Source organism: Nanorana parkeri, unplaced genomic scaffold (assembly GCF_000935625.1).
Source record: "Nanorana parkeri isolate BGI_ZX_2015 unplaced genomic scaffold, ASM93562v1 scaffold1843, whole genome shotgun sequence".
In the NCBI taxonomy this organism is placed as follows: Eukaryota; Metazoa; Chordata; class Amphibia; order Anura; family Dicroglossidae; genus Nanorana; species Nanorana parkeri.
Genome location: NW_017308111.1, coordinates 246,142 through 263,514, shown reverse-complemented (window position 1 = coordinate 263,514; position 17,373 = coordinate 246,142). Strand labels below are relative to the sequence as shown.

General features: G+C 40.0%; 1 protein-coding gene across 1 annotated transcript in view; it reads left to right on the top strand.

Moving 5' to 3' along the window:
• Positions 1-17,373, top strand: part of FHDC1 (FH2 domain containing 1) — a 32,112-nt gene that overhangs the window by 1,495 nt on the left and 13,244 nt on the right. The window contains exons 2-4 of the mRNA XM_018571811.1: positions 11,178-11,239; positions 11,879-11,981; positions 16,474-16,565. Coding sequence (XP_018427313.1) covers positions 11,178-11,239; positions 11,879-11,981; positions 16,474-16,565 — 257 coding nt within the window. The remainder of the gene's footprint in view (positions 1-11,177; positions 11,240-11,878; positions 11,982-16,473; positions 16,566-17,373) is intronic.

The window sequence follows — 17,373 nt, the reverse complement described above, 5'->3', positions numbered from 1 at the left end:
TTGGATGCTTTTCTAAAGGTGTCTTTATTGTCATTTTAAAGATGAGGGTTCCTCTTTTTTAAAGGAACATGTTATGATAGGGGTATAGGAGCTGTGGTTGCTAACTTTTTATGTAGGTGTAGTCTCCAGGACCATCATCCTTATCCTTGCTTTATTAATCAGTATGTTGGAGGTCTGAAATTAGCATGCAGTTTAAAAAGAGCTTGCACCTTTCAAAACAGGTCAGCAATGGAAGTTGCTGTGGTTTTTTTTATAGTGATTTGGCAATTTATAGCATGTATGCGATATTTTGCATACATTTTTTGGCATCTGATGAAATTTAATTTATTTTAGAGAACTGCTTGCCATCCATGATTTGGTAAGCCTTGCGTAACACCTGTAATGAGAGAACAATGGGGTTTTCTGTTGCTGCTGTCCTAAAATTCTAGCTGCCTGGCTATCATTGGTATCGGAGTATCTTTTGCTTGAAGCAAATGGGAAGAATAAGCTGAAGCATCTGCACAACAGCCAGGAACTTGGCATTATCAGAAGGAGAGGTCAGCACTTGGAGCCCCCATGTTGTTTGATAACAGGTTTTGTACTGTCATGTATGGTAAAAGGACAGTAATGTTTTTCTTTCCCATTTGTAGCCGTTTGTAAAAAGAGGAGCTGTTGCATATCTTTAATGACTGTCACGTTTTCTGTGACATGTTTGGGTTATTGTTAAGGTGAGGCAGTTAAGTTTTATGTGTAAACAATAGTTTTCTGTCCTCAACCCCACGTGATAGTATCTGAAGGCACAAAGATGAGGTCATTTTATCCAACTCGCGTTTATTATCAGTTTTTGTAGCCCAAAAGGAACAATGTGATTATGATTGGTGCTACTCGCTGCTAAACTCTTAGCAGATAAGAAAATGCAAGTAGCAGTAATATTCAACTACCCAAAGCAACCTTTGCTGCAACTCTTTACTCTGTAGGGGTGGCCTGAGTCTTATAGATCCCTAACAGTGCCTCTGGTTTCAGAGAACGTTCTCTCACCATTGACTCTTATTTTGATTAGAGGTCTTATTGCCTCTCTGGAGGATGTGTGGTGCACAAGATCTCATTTTGCCCAAGACACTGCTGTAAATGCCGTGTGCCATGGTCCCCAGTAACATTTACTGTTTTGGCCCACACGCACTGTCACTGATGTGGGGGTACCAGGCTCCATTGGGTCATCAAAGGGGCCCTGTCGGGTAGGCTGTACAGGGTTCCATGATTTCTAATGGCAGCCCTGCATGTGTGCCCTGCATTTTGATTTGCCTCTGGGCGGTGTGGCACTATATACAAAACGGCATCCCTGCACACATCCAAGTCCATGTGAAACCTGATTGCTGGACCCGGAACTGCGCAGTGATGCTGAAATGAGCGAGGCAGGAGCTGGAAGTGGGATCTCGGCTCCAGAAGATGATTGGCCTGCCCCAGGAGGGTGGCGGGCTATTGGGAGGGTTGCATTTTTGACATCTACCATTGAAGCTCAATGCAGGGGAAGGGGGTTGATTTTTGAGGGGCATAGTTTGGCATCTTCACCCTAGGCCCTGATGACCTTACCCTGGCACTGTCCCATAGACAGACAAACGCCTCTTTCCTAGTACATGTAAGAGAAGGTTAACTCCAGGATTTTTCTTTTTTATTCTTATTTGCAAGTCCACTGAACCCCACAGCCTTTATAAAAAAATAGCTGGAGTTCTGCTTTACTTCTGTTTTTATTTGGAGTCATATTTTATACTTTAAAAAAAAAGCTTTTAAATAAAATTCCCGATCTTCTGACTATCATGTATTGAAGCGTTAGCAGGTTCTCTGGTTTTAATCGGGATATTAACAACTTATTTTATATCTGTTATGTATAACAGACAGTGTTGGCATCAGCAATTTCTCACTTTAGTTTGCACATCAGTTAATCTGATGACTGTTTTAGTTTGGGTTTTGTTATGTTTGCTGGGTGCTTTTCATTGGAGAGATTAACCTTCATTTCCTGTTCATATAGACAACAGAAAGGGAGAGAAAATCTTTACAAGGTGAGAGGAAATTTCTTCACCAGAACAGTTGTCTCCATTGGATAATTAACCCTCACCTCTTATTCTGGTGACAACTCAGGATTTCCCTTCACTTTATTTCTCCGCTAGGACAATGTGAGAGGTCAAATCTCCACAGGCGGACAGACGGCAACAAAAACTTGACAGAAGATTGACCATTCATATTCTTTAATAAGGAAGAGGCATCAACAGGCGTTGAATAGGGTGTAAGAACAATTTTATTATGACTTCTTGCTTGTGGTGCTGCAAGATGACTTGCGTGTTGTGTTTGGTTTGCATTTCCCAGGGAAGCTTGTTACACCAACAGATGGTTTAAAGCCACAAGAGGATAGAATGACTTGTTTCATGTCTTTGTATGCCTGTCATGTTCAGCAGTTGTATCTACTGTAACAGGAATGTCTAAGATGAAGTGTGTAAAGTGCAAAGGCGACTATTCATATCGGATATTGACAAATACACGTGTGCATGTTTTGTCATTTATATTCTACAGTTCTCAGTATCTAGGCACCAGGACTGAACCTCTAGACCCATCAGTAAACCAGTATTGTAGGGGTGTGAGATTTCTTTCCAACTAGAGCATGCGTTCAGCAAGAACAGAACTGTTTTTGTTTTTTGTTTGTTGTTTTTTTAAAATATTTGGTACCCCAGTTTTGAATGCACTTCTGATTTCCAATGGATGTTCCGTTACCAATGTCGTAACTATTTCTCTAATGACATTTGTAAGAAGAACCTTCCTGACATTCACTGCATGCAAGTGCATGAACTAGTAATCAATTAGTGTGAGCTCAATAAGGCTGGCCTACACTGCTTGCATTTACTCTGATTCTTTGATGAACCGCCTGAAATCCATTCTGTTGTTGGCCCTCCTTTTTTTTTTCCTTTTTTTTTTTTTTCCCCTCTTCAGATTACAATAGACAACAAGGGAGATTCCTCCATCCACGCTCTATAACGTGGATGAGGGAGTTGAGTGAGTTTCTTTTTTGCAGCTCATGGTCATACAGTGTAACAGCCCACATTAATAAAGATGTCTAATTTGAATCAAGGGAACAATGTGAATTTTTTTTTTCATGCATATTAGTATAGAGCAATTACAAATTTAAAGCCCTTCTGCAGGATAATTTAACCCCCCCTACAACTGTCTAAATGGTGTTTTTACCTAGCCTAAACACTTGATGCTCGGGTCCCAAGTCTTCCATCTTCCTTTGTTTACTTCCTGTGGGGTCCTCTATCAAATGTCCAGGTCACTGCCTGCATCATGTGGACACTTTCTATTGGCTGCCCAGCTGTGGGGTCTTCTCAGGATCCAGAAGGAGTGATGTAATCGCAAGGGAATGGTAGGGGACTGGCTGGCAATGCATCATCTGTAGGGCCGGGTTGGCGGTTCCCTAGCACTTGGAAACTACACTTGCAAGAGACCTGCAGGGGGGACTTGGGTAGGTATAACTTGCCTTACAAAGTAAGAAAAAATGAAAACATCATAGGATGGGTTGGAGGGGTGTCATGTTCTGTACACAGTGTGGCTTTAAGTTTAAACAAAACGCATGAATATTTTAAATGAGAGCTATGGGGAGAGTGAAATACCCACATAGTCTGTAGTTCAAAAACTGAGCAATCGCATACCGCTGATCACTCGGCTCAGCATCTTCTCCCTGCAGAAAGCAGTGACGGTCAGTCACTACAACCCACAGGGATTCCCCCCTCCCCTCTCTAGTCCTTCAGTGCTGACTGGAGGGATGGGCAGGGGAGAAGGTGGGCACTGCCAGCTCTGGCTCTAGAGGGGCCGAGCCAGCTGTTAATCAAAAGGCTGGGTGGATCCTGGCAATATTGTCTGGATACTTCCCGGCTGCATCGCAACTCTGCGCTGCCAGCAAATATAAGGCAATAGTCCACTAAATGCTGAGTTTTGGGTCACAGGTGGATATTGGTAAATTTCTTCCTGTGACCCAAAAGAGAACTACAGCCACAAATGGGTTGGCCATAGTTCTCTTTTATGGCCCATTCACACCAATTTCAGTGCATTCCAGAGCAGTAACTTCTTGAACGCACAGCAATCGCTCACTAAACTGAACGAAGGGGGAAGTTTAGTGAGCAATTGCTGTGCGTTCCAGCAGCTAGCGCTCTGGAACGCACAGAAATTGGTGTGAACTGGCCGTTAAAGCTTTCATGAATTCTGTGCACTTTTTAGTTTTCTTTTTAGTAACTTTTATACTTTTCAAAAACAAGAAGCATTTGTTGCTGCTACTGAATATTCTTGTGATGTTGCCATCACAATAATGTTATACTTCCCATCTGTATTTGGAAAGCGTTTTTATTTTAGGTACTTTTTGAATTTGACAAAGTGTTGCATTGTACAGTGTGAGAAAAGTAAATATTTTTGTTCTGTTGGTTTTTCCTTTTTACAAACTCTCATTGTTCATCTATGGTAAAGTTTTGTTTCATGTTTTGTCAGTGTTCTTAATTCATCATTCTCTCAATGATGTAGCCACCTTGTTCACTGAAGCATTATTAGCGGTATCAAATGAATGTATATGATTTATTTTTTTGCAGTGCCGATGTCGCTCACATCTAGTGACTTATGGAACTGCATATTTGTCTGATATACGCAATGTTAATGAGATGTTAATTGCAATAGTATTGTCTTGATGAGCTTGTTTACACTGTGAAATGTTACTAAGGTGATTGAACCTCACACATCCACAGCTTGTTTACACCCCTCCCCCATGAGACTTCCCTGTTCATTGCGGTGCCATAAAAGAGCAATAAAATAAATTAAAATGGCAGTGGGTATGGGTCGTCTTGGGAGTCCTGTGGTCATTTGTTGCATCCTCTTTGTTTCATTTACACCAAGAAGTTTAGCTTTTCTTTGGTAGATGATATAAATTAGTGGAATGTCACCATACCCTCATTAAAGATGTCTGCTGACGTATGAGCGCTGAATGGGTTCCCCATTGCATCCCAGTAAATCATGTCTGGGGACACAGTGAATGTATGTGGGTTTATCTCAGCAAGTGATCATTTACCAGTCTCTGCTCCTTCTCAAATTCCATACTTTGTTCTGCTTCGTCTGTGTTGTCAGCCATCATTTTCTAGTATGTGCAGTCACATGCACTGAAATAGCTCATTTGTCACACATATCCTGATTTAAATGGGATGTGTTGGGAGTGCTGAGTGACTGTACAGTGAGTCAGAGCTTGCACAATGCTGAAGTCATCAACTGGCAATATGTTGCCAATCACGATGAGCTACTGTAAGACGGTAACACTTTGCTGGTCAACTTGCTTTTCTTCAGTTAATGCCTGTACTTGCAGTATGTAGGTGGGGTGCCCACTCTGTTAGGTTTGCCACTCTGTTCCTTTAAAACCTATCACCGCTACAAAGGTTCATTGCTGATTGGTTAGAGTCCATCAGTCTCTTGTTTAGAGACCCCATCACCAGACCATTTATTTCACCAGCAATCTTCCGATCAGATTATATGTGCGTTTACTGTATTTTATGCATGCTATTTACTTGTAAAAGCCTCCCTTGTGTGGACTCCCAAAAGGTCTGAGAGTTCTTATGGGCACCAACCTCTTGAAGCAGTGTTGGCAACCCAAGATTTCTCAGGGCTTGCACTTAAGTCACACGGTATGGTAGGGGTAGGCAACCTCGGCACGTTGGCTGTGGTAAAACTACAAATTCAATCATGCCTCTTGCTGTCAGCCTTGCAATGTCTCATGAGACTTGTATTTCCCCTACAGCTAGATTGTGAAAGTTACCTACCCCTGCTCTATAGTATTCTCCATCTCTCTGCCCTCCGCAGCTACACAAAAGGATATGAGGAAGGAAGGCAAGGACAGGGAAAGTTGGGTCAGCACAGACGATAAATAAACACTACCCATAGAAGAGAGGTCTGTGCTGTAGCAGGACAAATGGGAAGTTATAATTGTGCTTGGAAGTCCACTCTTCTTGGAGTGGTTGAATTCTGTAGCAAGTTCGAAGACTCATTGCATATGAATAAAAAATTGTTTTTGGAAAGGATAAACTCTGCGACTAAGCACTTGTAATACTTTTTCTGTGCTTTCATGTGTTTCATGTCAGACTTTTTTTTTTTTTTCAATTGGTGACCTTGTCTCTACTCACCTACCAGATCTTGGTAATGGGGTCTGGTTATGAGAAATATATAAAATTGGTTGTTTTTCATGTCCAAAGGCTCACAAAGGAGAAACATAAAAGGTGGTCTTCACACTGAGAACAAGCAGCAGATAATGGACAACTTGGAAGAAATGCAGTTCATTCTACAGAATGTAATGAGTGCAAAGGAGGAATCTTGGAAGTCCTCAGAGATACGTATGTGTCCTCATTAAGATTTCTCACCCATGTTCTGTAGCTTCTCATTGCATTGACATTTTAAAAGATGCCAATGCTAATCGCCTGCAGCGGCTGACTTAATTAATCTCTTACAATAAAATCTCAGTTCCTGAAATTAATTTACGTCCTAATGCAGACTCCCAGAAAAATGTCCTGCGTTTCTGTTTAAGATCACTAGTGTGTGATGCTGTGACCCTGCTGAGAGTGAGTGAGAGAGATCTCTGTTCCTATTGCCTTTCCACTCTCTCCTGGTTCTGGGGAGTCAGACTATCTGCTCCAACACATACCATCTCATTCCTTCACAAACCTATAAATACCATACAAAGAACCTTCTTGATCACTTTTCAGTATTGGGGCTCATTCCCACCATATCGGTTGAGTGGTGTTGATCTGCGTAGGTCAGCACAAGCTCGAGACAAGGGCACATAGAAAACATGTTCCTTCTGTTTCCTGTTCACACCATAACGCTGCATTGAGGTGCAGTGTGCTGCATAGAAATGCGGCATTTCTGCATTTTTACAAAGCTCAACTCGCTGTGCTGCATCTCACCACGCTGCACTGTCACAGTGCACTAAAGTGAATAGAATTGAATGATATGTCAATTTGTGACACTTCAGTACAGTTTAAAAAACACAGTAAACCGTTTCATGTGTAACAATGCATCGCACTGCCTCTCATATTGCACACCAGCATGCACATGTTTTAGCGTACAGATTGATGTGACTGAACCCTTTAAATAACTTAACGTTTGTGACAGCTGCACACTATGGCTTCTGTTGCCTATTTCAGTCTCTTCACACACACCTATCTTCCGTTACTTGTTCTGTTCTGTTCCCTGGAACTCTTTACCCCAACCTTTCTGTCTATTTCCCACTGTGACTGCCTTTAGGCACCCCCCTCTGGGAAGCCTATCCCACCTTAAACTAACCACTGAACCATCACGTTCTCAAACAATTCTTCCACACCCGGCTACCTCATGTATCGCTTGCCCCTCCCTTTTTAGATTGTAAGCCCTCAGGGGAAGGGTCCTCACCATCTTGTCTTGAATTGTAATGTTTTCCTTTATATTGTAAAGCACTGAGCAAACTGTTGCATAAATTCTGTATAATAATATTTTGGAAGAATAGGATGTCTACAGGATTGGATATTAGTATGCAGGCATTGAACATGAGTACATCTGCTAGGTCTACTTTACATTTTTTACTGTAGCCTTCAGTCCTGAATTTACATGGATATGTAAAGGCTAAGCTTACCTTTTTTGTCTCCATGTTATATCCATATTTAGGGTGTAACATGAATTGCGGGGTTCTTCTCCCCACCGTTTTGTGTACATTTTTTAAAAATAGCATGGCTGTGCTTGGCTTTGCATACACAGAGCCACATCATCTGTTCACAGATCCTTTGACAGGATCTGCTACTGCAGCAGAGGGACTTGTAGTTCTTAATGGAATCTAATGCAATACTTGTAGTCCTTTTGACACTTCTTCCCTTCAATTTTACTGAATGTCTGTACTGAGATAGGAAGAGCCTGCAGGAGACAGAGCAAGCCACACCAGTTCCTTGCTCCTTTGCAAAAAAATTAATAAATGCAAATTTTTCCTTTTTATGAAGAGGTGTGCATTTATTTATTTCTAAGAAGTTTGAAACATCCCTTTTTAGGCAGGTTTTTACTTTTTTTAGAATATTCCAGAAAAACACACAAACTCCTCCCAAGTGGGTACATAGGTGATATTTACAGACCTATATTAAGTGACTTTAGAGAGCTACTTCTAGCGGTGTGTTTGCATTGAACAATAGAACATCTCATTACGCAGATCTGCTTTTGTGACATTATTGAGACTTATTGAGTAGAGTCTCTGGGAACAGTATCCACATTGGCTGGATTATCTCAATTTACAAACACAGTCTGATACAATGTAATTCTTTCTTTGTGTTCTTATGATCCTTCTATTTGGTGTGGTAAGAGCTGAATTTTATTGCCTAACAATGATTCTGGGCAGTGACGTTCACTTTGTAATAATGTGTATACAGTAGGCTGGGGGCCTAACTGTACATTGTGTACCTGTAGTTAAGAGTTGTATCCTAGAACCTGGTTATAAGACATGGCTGTTCTCCTCCTTGTGTGTTTATTTACTGTTTATTGTGTTATCATTGGCATCCCTCTATGACACGTGACTTCATGATGAAGTGCTGGTTTGCCCAGAGCTATCTCTGAAACCTCAGGGAAAGTTATTCAGAACTATTGTAGTGAGTGCTACTATTTTTTTAAGTTGTTGGCTTTAGAGCTTATTAATTACAACATGGTAAGTGCTCTCACTAATCAACAGGTTTTACATTTAAAATGAGGGTTTCCGTTTGTTTTCAAGTTTGAGGTTTTGCGTAATGAGCAATGTATGACCTTCAACAGTAACCCATAACTACAAATGGGAAATAAGGCAGTTCCCCCCCCCCCAAAACAGACCTGAACAGATGTGATAATATCAGTGGCCCTCTGACCCCTGGAGTGTAGGGGGGCAGTATAAAAAAAAATGAATGTTTTTATAGCGCAGCATGTGAGGGACTGCTATGCAAATGAACATTCATAGATGACTGAGCTCCCCTGTATTAGACAATCTGACATGATGATGATGATGGGGTCAGGGCACGTAGGGCTTCCCAAGGTACTGATAATGGACCTTTTTGGTTATCAAAAGTGTTCTTCATTGTACACAGAGTGTTTTCAACTTGTCATAAGACATGGCAACAACCTGTTCAATGATGACCAGATATCTTCCCACCTGTTGTTGCACAGCATGTATTTACTTTGGGTGCACATGGGTGGTTTATGCTAGTGCCAGTGTAAAATTTCACTGGGTATAAGCCTCTTGCGTTCCTCTGCACAGCAGCTATCAGACTATGGAAGGGATGGGTGCGACTGGGAGCCAGTCAGTTATTACATTCAAATGTTATGATGAGAAGAGAGCAGAGGAGTGACCTCATCGGCCTGCTGTTGCTCTCTCAATATCCATTAAGCAGGCTGGAGGAGAGGGCGCCAGTGTATCCCTTCTATATTCTGTTACTGTAGCAGAGAAATACATTTTATCCGCCCGACTGTGCTTTGTGACAGGGTTGTGTAAATTTCAGAACTGGATGGGCAGAAATACAAATACTTTATCAGTAATTTAAAAAAAAGCTTCCTTTTAAATGTAGTTCATTTGCTGTTTGGCTACATGCAAGTGTCCTACATTGACCCAAAGAAAGGCTTGATCTTAGTCCAGAGAGCAATATTGGTGCTTTTATCCTGGACACCACGGGGGAAATCTGTTTTTACAAATGGTCTAAAATCAACCCAAATAGTGTTCAAAGCTGGCACATACCCGGTTATCGTGAATTTAAAATGTGCTTCTACAGCATATTAAATCCTGGAAATGAAACATTAATGCATACAGCATATTCCTGTTTTCATTCTTAGCCCTCGTTCACACCTGAACGTTTTGTAGCGCGTTCTACGCTCGACGAACGCTCTACAAAACACTCAAACATCTAAATCCCATTGTATTCAATGGGTCTGCTTCACACCTTGGCGTATTTCAGTCCGTCCCTAACGCGCTACAAAACGGCCCACGCCTGAAAAGGTACTACTTTGGGCCGTTTTTGTTGCGCGTTTCCATTGGGATACAGCCAAGTAGCCCTTGGAAACGCGCGTTTGTCTTACAGCGAATCGCGGTAAAAAAACGCACAACAACCGCGCATATGCAATACGCCTAGGTGTGGACCAGGGCTTAGGGTTAATGTAAAACAATGTTCCATTAATGTGTTGATCCGAAGATTTCAGTGTGATTCAGAGTACAATTGCACATAATTAAGCCGCTTCAGTGAGTTAATGTTATTTTGCACATTCATTCTTTGTTGCATGGTTAAGCATGGAGCTCACATCTTTCAAAATTGGTCTTTTAATACAAAGTATATTGGTCAGATACTACCCATCCATAATATCAGATCTGTACAAGTAGAATAAAATAATTTCAGGAACCTTCTCTCCGAGTTTAGTTCTGTAGACTGGAATTCTTTGTGCATGGTTTCCTGTGCACTCTACATATATATTACATATAGAGAGACGTGTTGTCCACTACAGTAGATAAGGTCATGTTTTCAGTGGGCTCTTCATAGTCTACACACTGGAAACCGATGACACTGCAGGAAGTAGATAATATGGGAGGGGTGCCCATAGTCTTTTTTATTTTAAACGCTCACTAGCTCTGCCATGACGTGATGGCTGAAATGACTGATAGCTGCTGTTTTGATGTGCTGAGATTTGATCGCTTTGAAAACAAACACCATTCTAATTATGTACATCATCACTTTCTCAAAGCCCTGCCTTCTGTGACTACTGTCTGTCTGTCGGCATATTGAGGATATAGATAGAATCCACTAAAAGGCAGTACCTACACACCTATACTAAGCTTTTCCTCTTGTTTTTATCTTGGCTAAGCACCTGACCTGTTATTAAAACTTCGCTTTGTAATGATGGTTCAGTTTTAGAACAGGCATGTATAGAAGAATACTTCTGGTGAAGTATGTGTATCTGCTTATAGGATGACAAATATAATTAATGTGCCTGTCACAGATTCTGCTCCCAATACAGAATATCCAATTTCTGTCCTTCTAAAAGACAGATCAGACCTAGTCATACAATGTGTTCTCTTTGTTTATTTCTACTGCTTTTAGGAGGCGGTGTAAGACAGATGTGATGTTTTATCACTTGTTCAGCATATTCAAATGTTATTTCATTTACAGGTTTCACTTTTGGATTCAAAAAGAAGCATGAATATCGGAATATATTTAAAGCAGTTTAAAAAGTAAGAGTTACAATATCTATACATATACTGTATACGAGTTAGTGTCTATACATATGAGTTACAATGTCTTCACATATACAAGAGTTAGCGTCGACCCATATACAAAAGTTAGCATGTCTTTGCATATACAAGACTTGCAATGCCTACACATATGTAGTATTTATGAAGAGTATTCAAGCCTTTGCATTCCTTCACATTTTATTGTCCTAGAACATGAAATGACGGTGGTTTCAGTTTTTCTGCCACTGATATACTTCTGTAGACTCTCACCTCAAGGTGCAAGTTTATTTTGTTTGCTGTTAAACATGCATTCTGGCAGTCATGGTTATAAAATGGATTACAAATTTTCGAATGAGCGAACCAGAACTAGGATAGCTAGACTTTTCCTTGATGAGTAACTTTCAAGTCAGAGGATGAGCTTGAGAGGAGGACAGACATTTGCAATGACAACTTTTCTCTTAACAGTTTAATTTTCCCTAAAGTATATGTAAGGCCAAAACTTTTTTTTTTATCATTATTTGAATGAAGTGGGAATGATTAAATCACTTGTCACGTTATAACCTCTCAACACTCTTTACAAAGAAAGTAAAGATTTAGTAACAAACTTCCACTGAATTGTGTTTTCAATGTTTCTCACAGGTCTGCTGAACATATCATTAATGATATTCGAACAGGACAATGCGATTTATATGACTGTGAGGCACTGCAAGAACTTCTTAAGCTGTCTCCAGAGCTAGAAGAGGTAAGATATGACTATAAACAATATGTCCTTTTCTACATTGTAATATTCTTGTGTGCAGACTTGCCTCTTAGTTTGCCCTCTTCCAGCACTGATTGTTCCATGCTCTCTCTCGCCACTGACACTGCCATGTTCTCTTTGGCCATTGGGCAGCCTGTGATGATGTAACTTCTCCATGTGCACGATTTGAGTTGCATGATCTCGCACCTATTCTTGATCTGAGGAAGTGTACAAAACAAATCATAGAAAGGGAAAGGAGTTTTTGATGGAAAAGACAACTAGCCAATTAGAATAATTGCTTTTCTTTCTGGCGATCAGCTTTAATGGATCTGATATGCAATGTAGACATTCTACATCTGTGTTTTTAGTTGTTCAATGACTTTACTGAAAGGTTGCTGTTCTTGGCAGTGAGGGTGTTGGTGATAAAGCCTCTGATCTCATTACTGACGTCATTCTGTTTCATTGATAGGTGAGCCCTGTGCTGTGACTGTGTGTACAGCTACAGAGTGCATCAGGAGAATGCATGTATTATTCAGACTTTAACCCAGCACAGGCGCTTTTTTAAATGCCAGGACCTCACTGTAACATTTCAGTTACTGAAACATTTTGGACCCAAACATGTTGCTCTTTTCACTTTTTCGCAAGGTGACCTGGATTTCCCTTTTTATTCTCATTTTACTCTGTATAGGCATCAAATAACCTGTAATCAATATTTAAGAAAAGGCAAATCCTGTTACATCACCAAATTCCAGTGTTGGTGTTTCCACTTACTGTTACTCAACACCCTTCCTGTCTCCAACTAGATCATTCAAATGACAGTCCCGGCAAAGTTATAATATTCTTACAAAAAAGCATTGTGCCTTAACGGGCACTATTTGTTTTTGTTTTTTAAAGTAAAAAAAACAGGTGCTCTAAGTGCCTGTGTTGATTTGTACTACTGTTGCTCTGTTAATTTTTTTATTGTGTACCTCTACTCTAGATCTGTGCTCTTAAAGATTTCTCTGTTCTCCAGTGAGGTTTAGATACACCAAGCAGTATGAATTGGCATATTCACTTAAAAGCGAACTATGGGGTAATCTTTTTGTCCCATAGTTCTCTTTAGGTCACGGGACTTTTATCTCATATTCTCTTTTTTGGGTCCTCCCGTGACCCAAAGATCTGTATATAGCGGGCTATTGCCTACTATATACTGAGAGCACCGCAGCCGGGAAGGATCCCGACAATACTGTTGTGATCCACCCAGCTGCCAGCCCCCTCCATTCTTCCAGTCAGTGCTGGAGGATCGGAGAGGGGAGGGGGAATCCCTGCGGGGAGGCGTGACTGACCGTCACCACTCTCTGCAGGGAGATGATTGGGAAGTGAGCGAGCGACGGTATGTGTTTGCTTACTTTCCGATCTATTGAGTTGAAGTGTGACAGTTTCATTGTCACACGTCGGCTCTAACTAATGAGTGTAAATCACTCACCTCATAGTTCTCCGACAAATATAACAGATTTTTGTGTTTGATAGCTGCTCATAAAATGTACAGTAGTATATCTCAATTTGTATTATGACTGTTGGAATAAAATACTAATTGCAAACTATAAGCATACTCCTCAGAAAGAGGATTAACTAACCTTCTCAACCTTCTTATGAAGAACATGGAATGTTTAATGCTATAGCTTCTATAGCAGGCTGCGCAGAGCCACATGTGTCTCTTGCAGCTATTGTAGACTTCAGCTTGGGGGTAAATTTGCAAGTTGCTCAAAATGCGCAAAAACCCGAAAGGAATAAAGCTTGCAATTCCTTTAGGGTGTTCTATAGGCTTCGTAATGTCACATGTTTTTGGTGGGCTGCAGCTTAATCCTAAAACTTTGTCTGCTATCATTCTTTGTGTTCATGAAACTTTGTTCATCCTAGCCAGCCTAATGAGCCAGCTTATGTAACATGGAGCACTTGAGCATGTTCTTAATAAGTACCTATGTGATTTATGAGAACACCTTACCCTTCGTTTCCATAGCTTTTCCTAGAATAAGCTATAAATATCCAAGGACATCTATTAGGAATTGTTGCAGATGATCCTTCAGGGTTGGATGGCCTTTTACGTAAGCTTGATAGTTGAGGGGAAATGTTTTGTCTACAGTGCTTATGTGTTGTGTTTTCCCCTCATCTGTTATTCTTTAAGCTAAAAGCAATGTGCTAATAAGCAAGACAACAAGAATAACTTTATTCTGTAGAATACGGTTTCTTAAGTTTAATGTGCATCTAAACCCAGAAACCAAAATATAATATTTAGCAGCTTACAGTCCTTAGATGTGGTGGCAGCATTATTTGTTTTTTAGAACATTTCCACTTTATTTTTACCTGGTTATCTTACAAATAACCCTATCCCTGTCCTGGAGTGACAATGCTCCCTCACTCCACTGTCTGGGGATGAGCCATGGACATCACTAGTCGGCTCTCCAGATTTGGGTGTCGGGTGTGTGTTTTTTTTTTTTCTTCTTCATCCATAGTGGGTAGAGAATTAGTAGTTTACAGACGTTCTCTTCACATGAAGATGAGGTTGTTTGTGATTTTGGTTAAATTCACAAGCAGTTACAAGAATACTGCATTTCAGGCAAGAAATAAAACTATTTTCTGTACTTGCTGAAAATGTTAGCCTCATAAATGAAAACTACTGCAGCCACCACATCTGAGGTCTGGTAAGCTACAACACTGTATTTTTATTCTTGGGTTTAGATATTTTTAAATATTTCCCTGTTTTAGAAACCCCATTGATTTAGGTCTGAGTCTCTCAATCTCAAGTACTTTTTAACCTGGATAAATTATTTGCCTGATTTTTGTGCAAACACTGACAAAAATAGCACAATTATGTTTTAATTAACTTAGATATTTACACACAGAACATATGAATTAAACTCCAAAATGTAATTTAGGAATTTGCAGTAAGAAGCAGTACTCAGTAGATGTACTACCTGGAGTAAAGTTTCACAGGTAAAAACCTAAAGCTGTACAGCACACTTTTGTAATGAATAGTAGGCTATACTTGTGTGAAGAGTTACTAATACCATTCACAAATAGTTACAATTCTTCTGTGTTACCAGAACTTGTCGGATTTGGCATTCATTCCATCCAACTTAGAAAACAGTTATGCCTGTCCCTGGTCCACACTTGACCATTTCTTGGCACACAATTGAAGAAAACTAAGTCTGCTTTAATAATCCCACTAGGGTGCAATTGTCAAATATAAATATGGCCTATTAAGTGGCATGGATAATTTATTTCAGCAAAATATTTCCACATATCAGCCATTTTAGACTAAACTAGGCCTATCTGGGGGTTATTTGCTGTGATTTATTGTGACCACTGCAGAAAGGGTGGTCACGCATGTTTCAATGCAACAGCCTTCAACATTGAATGTGAAAATTGGGCCATGCAGGGTTATAGAGGATATAAGTATTTCTGTAACAAAAAAAAATGTAAAACCGACAAAATTTCAAATCATTGTCTTTTCTATGGAGAAAGGGGAATAGTCACTTCACTCCACAGAGGTTGTGGGGAGTTGTGAATGTTATAATTAATTGGCAGGAGCCTAGAATAGTTCTTTTTATTGGCTCTTCTTTTTGTATCCTCTGTCTTTTACATTAGCAATCAACTTTGAATCTGTTAGTACAAGCCAGTTAATAGTGTTTAATATCTTTTTTGGAACTGTATGCCTGTAAAATGAAGGATTCATTAAAAGAAAAAAAAAATCAAAGTGTTGTACATAGCCTCCTAAGCAAATATTAGAGATACTAGATAAGCAACCTGTGTTTCATACTGCACGCCATGCATCTTATCTAGGTTCCTGACTTGACCTTTGGTACTAACCGGTGTGTGATTTTTATTTACATAAAAGGACATATTTGTGTTTTGAATTTCTATTCTTTAGCATTCAGTTTTTTTCTATAGCATGTTGCGTGCAGTAGATCGAATTTGTTCATACATTTGTCAAATGGTGTGCATGACAAATATGACATGTATGTATATGGATAATTCTATAATAATAGACTGTGAAAGAAATCCCATTATTGAGAATCATTGTGATCTCCATACTATGTGAGGGATTATGTACAATTATATATAGTTGCAGCTTGTATAATTTATCCTGTTTTAACATGCAGTGGTGGCTACAATGGAGATTACAAATAACCTTACAAGGCTGTTGTTTTTTTTTTTTAATGTATAAATAAAATCTTTTCAAAGTTTGGTGGAAAGGGGGAATTTGGAAGAGCTATTATCGGATTAGTGCACTGTACAGTTTGGGAGTGTTCTCTCACAGTATGAACAATGCAAGTATCCTCTTTCAGTTCATAAAATAAACCTTCTGGTATATCATTTGGGCTGATGGCTTTAATGTCTGGACATCATCCACACTTCTGTTTGCATTGTCAGATAGTGTTGTGCCTCATTATCTGTATGTAGGAAAAAAAGATCATGAAACTTAAGTTGTATATTTCTCTCCCGTTCATTGAAGGACACAGGTAAGCAGTTGAAAGCATTTAGTGGAGAAATAACAAAGCTGTCTCTGGCAGATTCCTTCATGTACTTGTTGATTCAGGTGCCAAAGTAAGTTTGCAAAGGATAAAATCTACCTTACAACTTCTCTGTATACTTTTTTTAAATCAATCTCCGCTGTTAAAGTCCATCTTCAGGCATTGTTTTTATTTTGGATGTAGTGGGTAAGGGTTAGAACCTCGATGAGGTTTTAATTGCCTGTATTTGTTGGGCAAGTGTCCTCCTTCCTGTACTAGTCACGGTGTTGCTAGCCAGAAAATGAAATCCAAAGAGAAGGGAGGTTCCCTGCTTGCCTTTCTGTTCGCTCTTCAGGACAGGAGCTAAGCAGAAATACAAATAGATAAACTGAGATTCAGATAGACCGTATTTAACCTTCCCCTCGCCCCCCCCCCTGGCTCATGTAAGTCTATGGAGACGCAGGAGCTTTGCACCCTCACAGTTATGACAACCGCATGATGCACTGACCTGGATCCATCATGTCTGCGTCTGAGGTCATATATAATCTGTGTGCAGAACCCAGAGCTGCAGGAAGGGTGTACAGCTCCTGCATCTCCATAGACTTACATGAGCTACCTGCAAACTTCTTTCTGCAGCTCTGAATAAAATGGCCCTTCACACTGTTCGGGGCAACATTCCCTGTGTTAATGAGGCCTAATTGATTTTGTGCATCAGTTTAATCACTTATGCCAATTACTTGGTGTCCTCATAAATGGACAGACCAAGGGCAGTTGATGAAAGATCTGCCCATCCTTTATTTGCTGGAATTTCAAGGCTTGCCATGATGATTTTCCTTTCCCTGTGAAGGAACACATGGTGCATATATGAGATCAAAGGCAGATCCCTAAAACATTTTACCAAA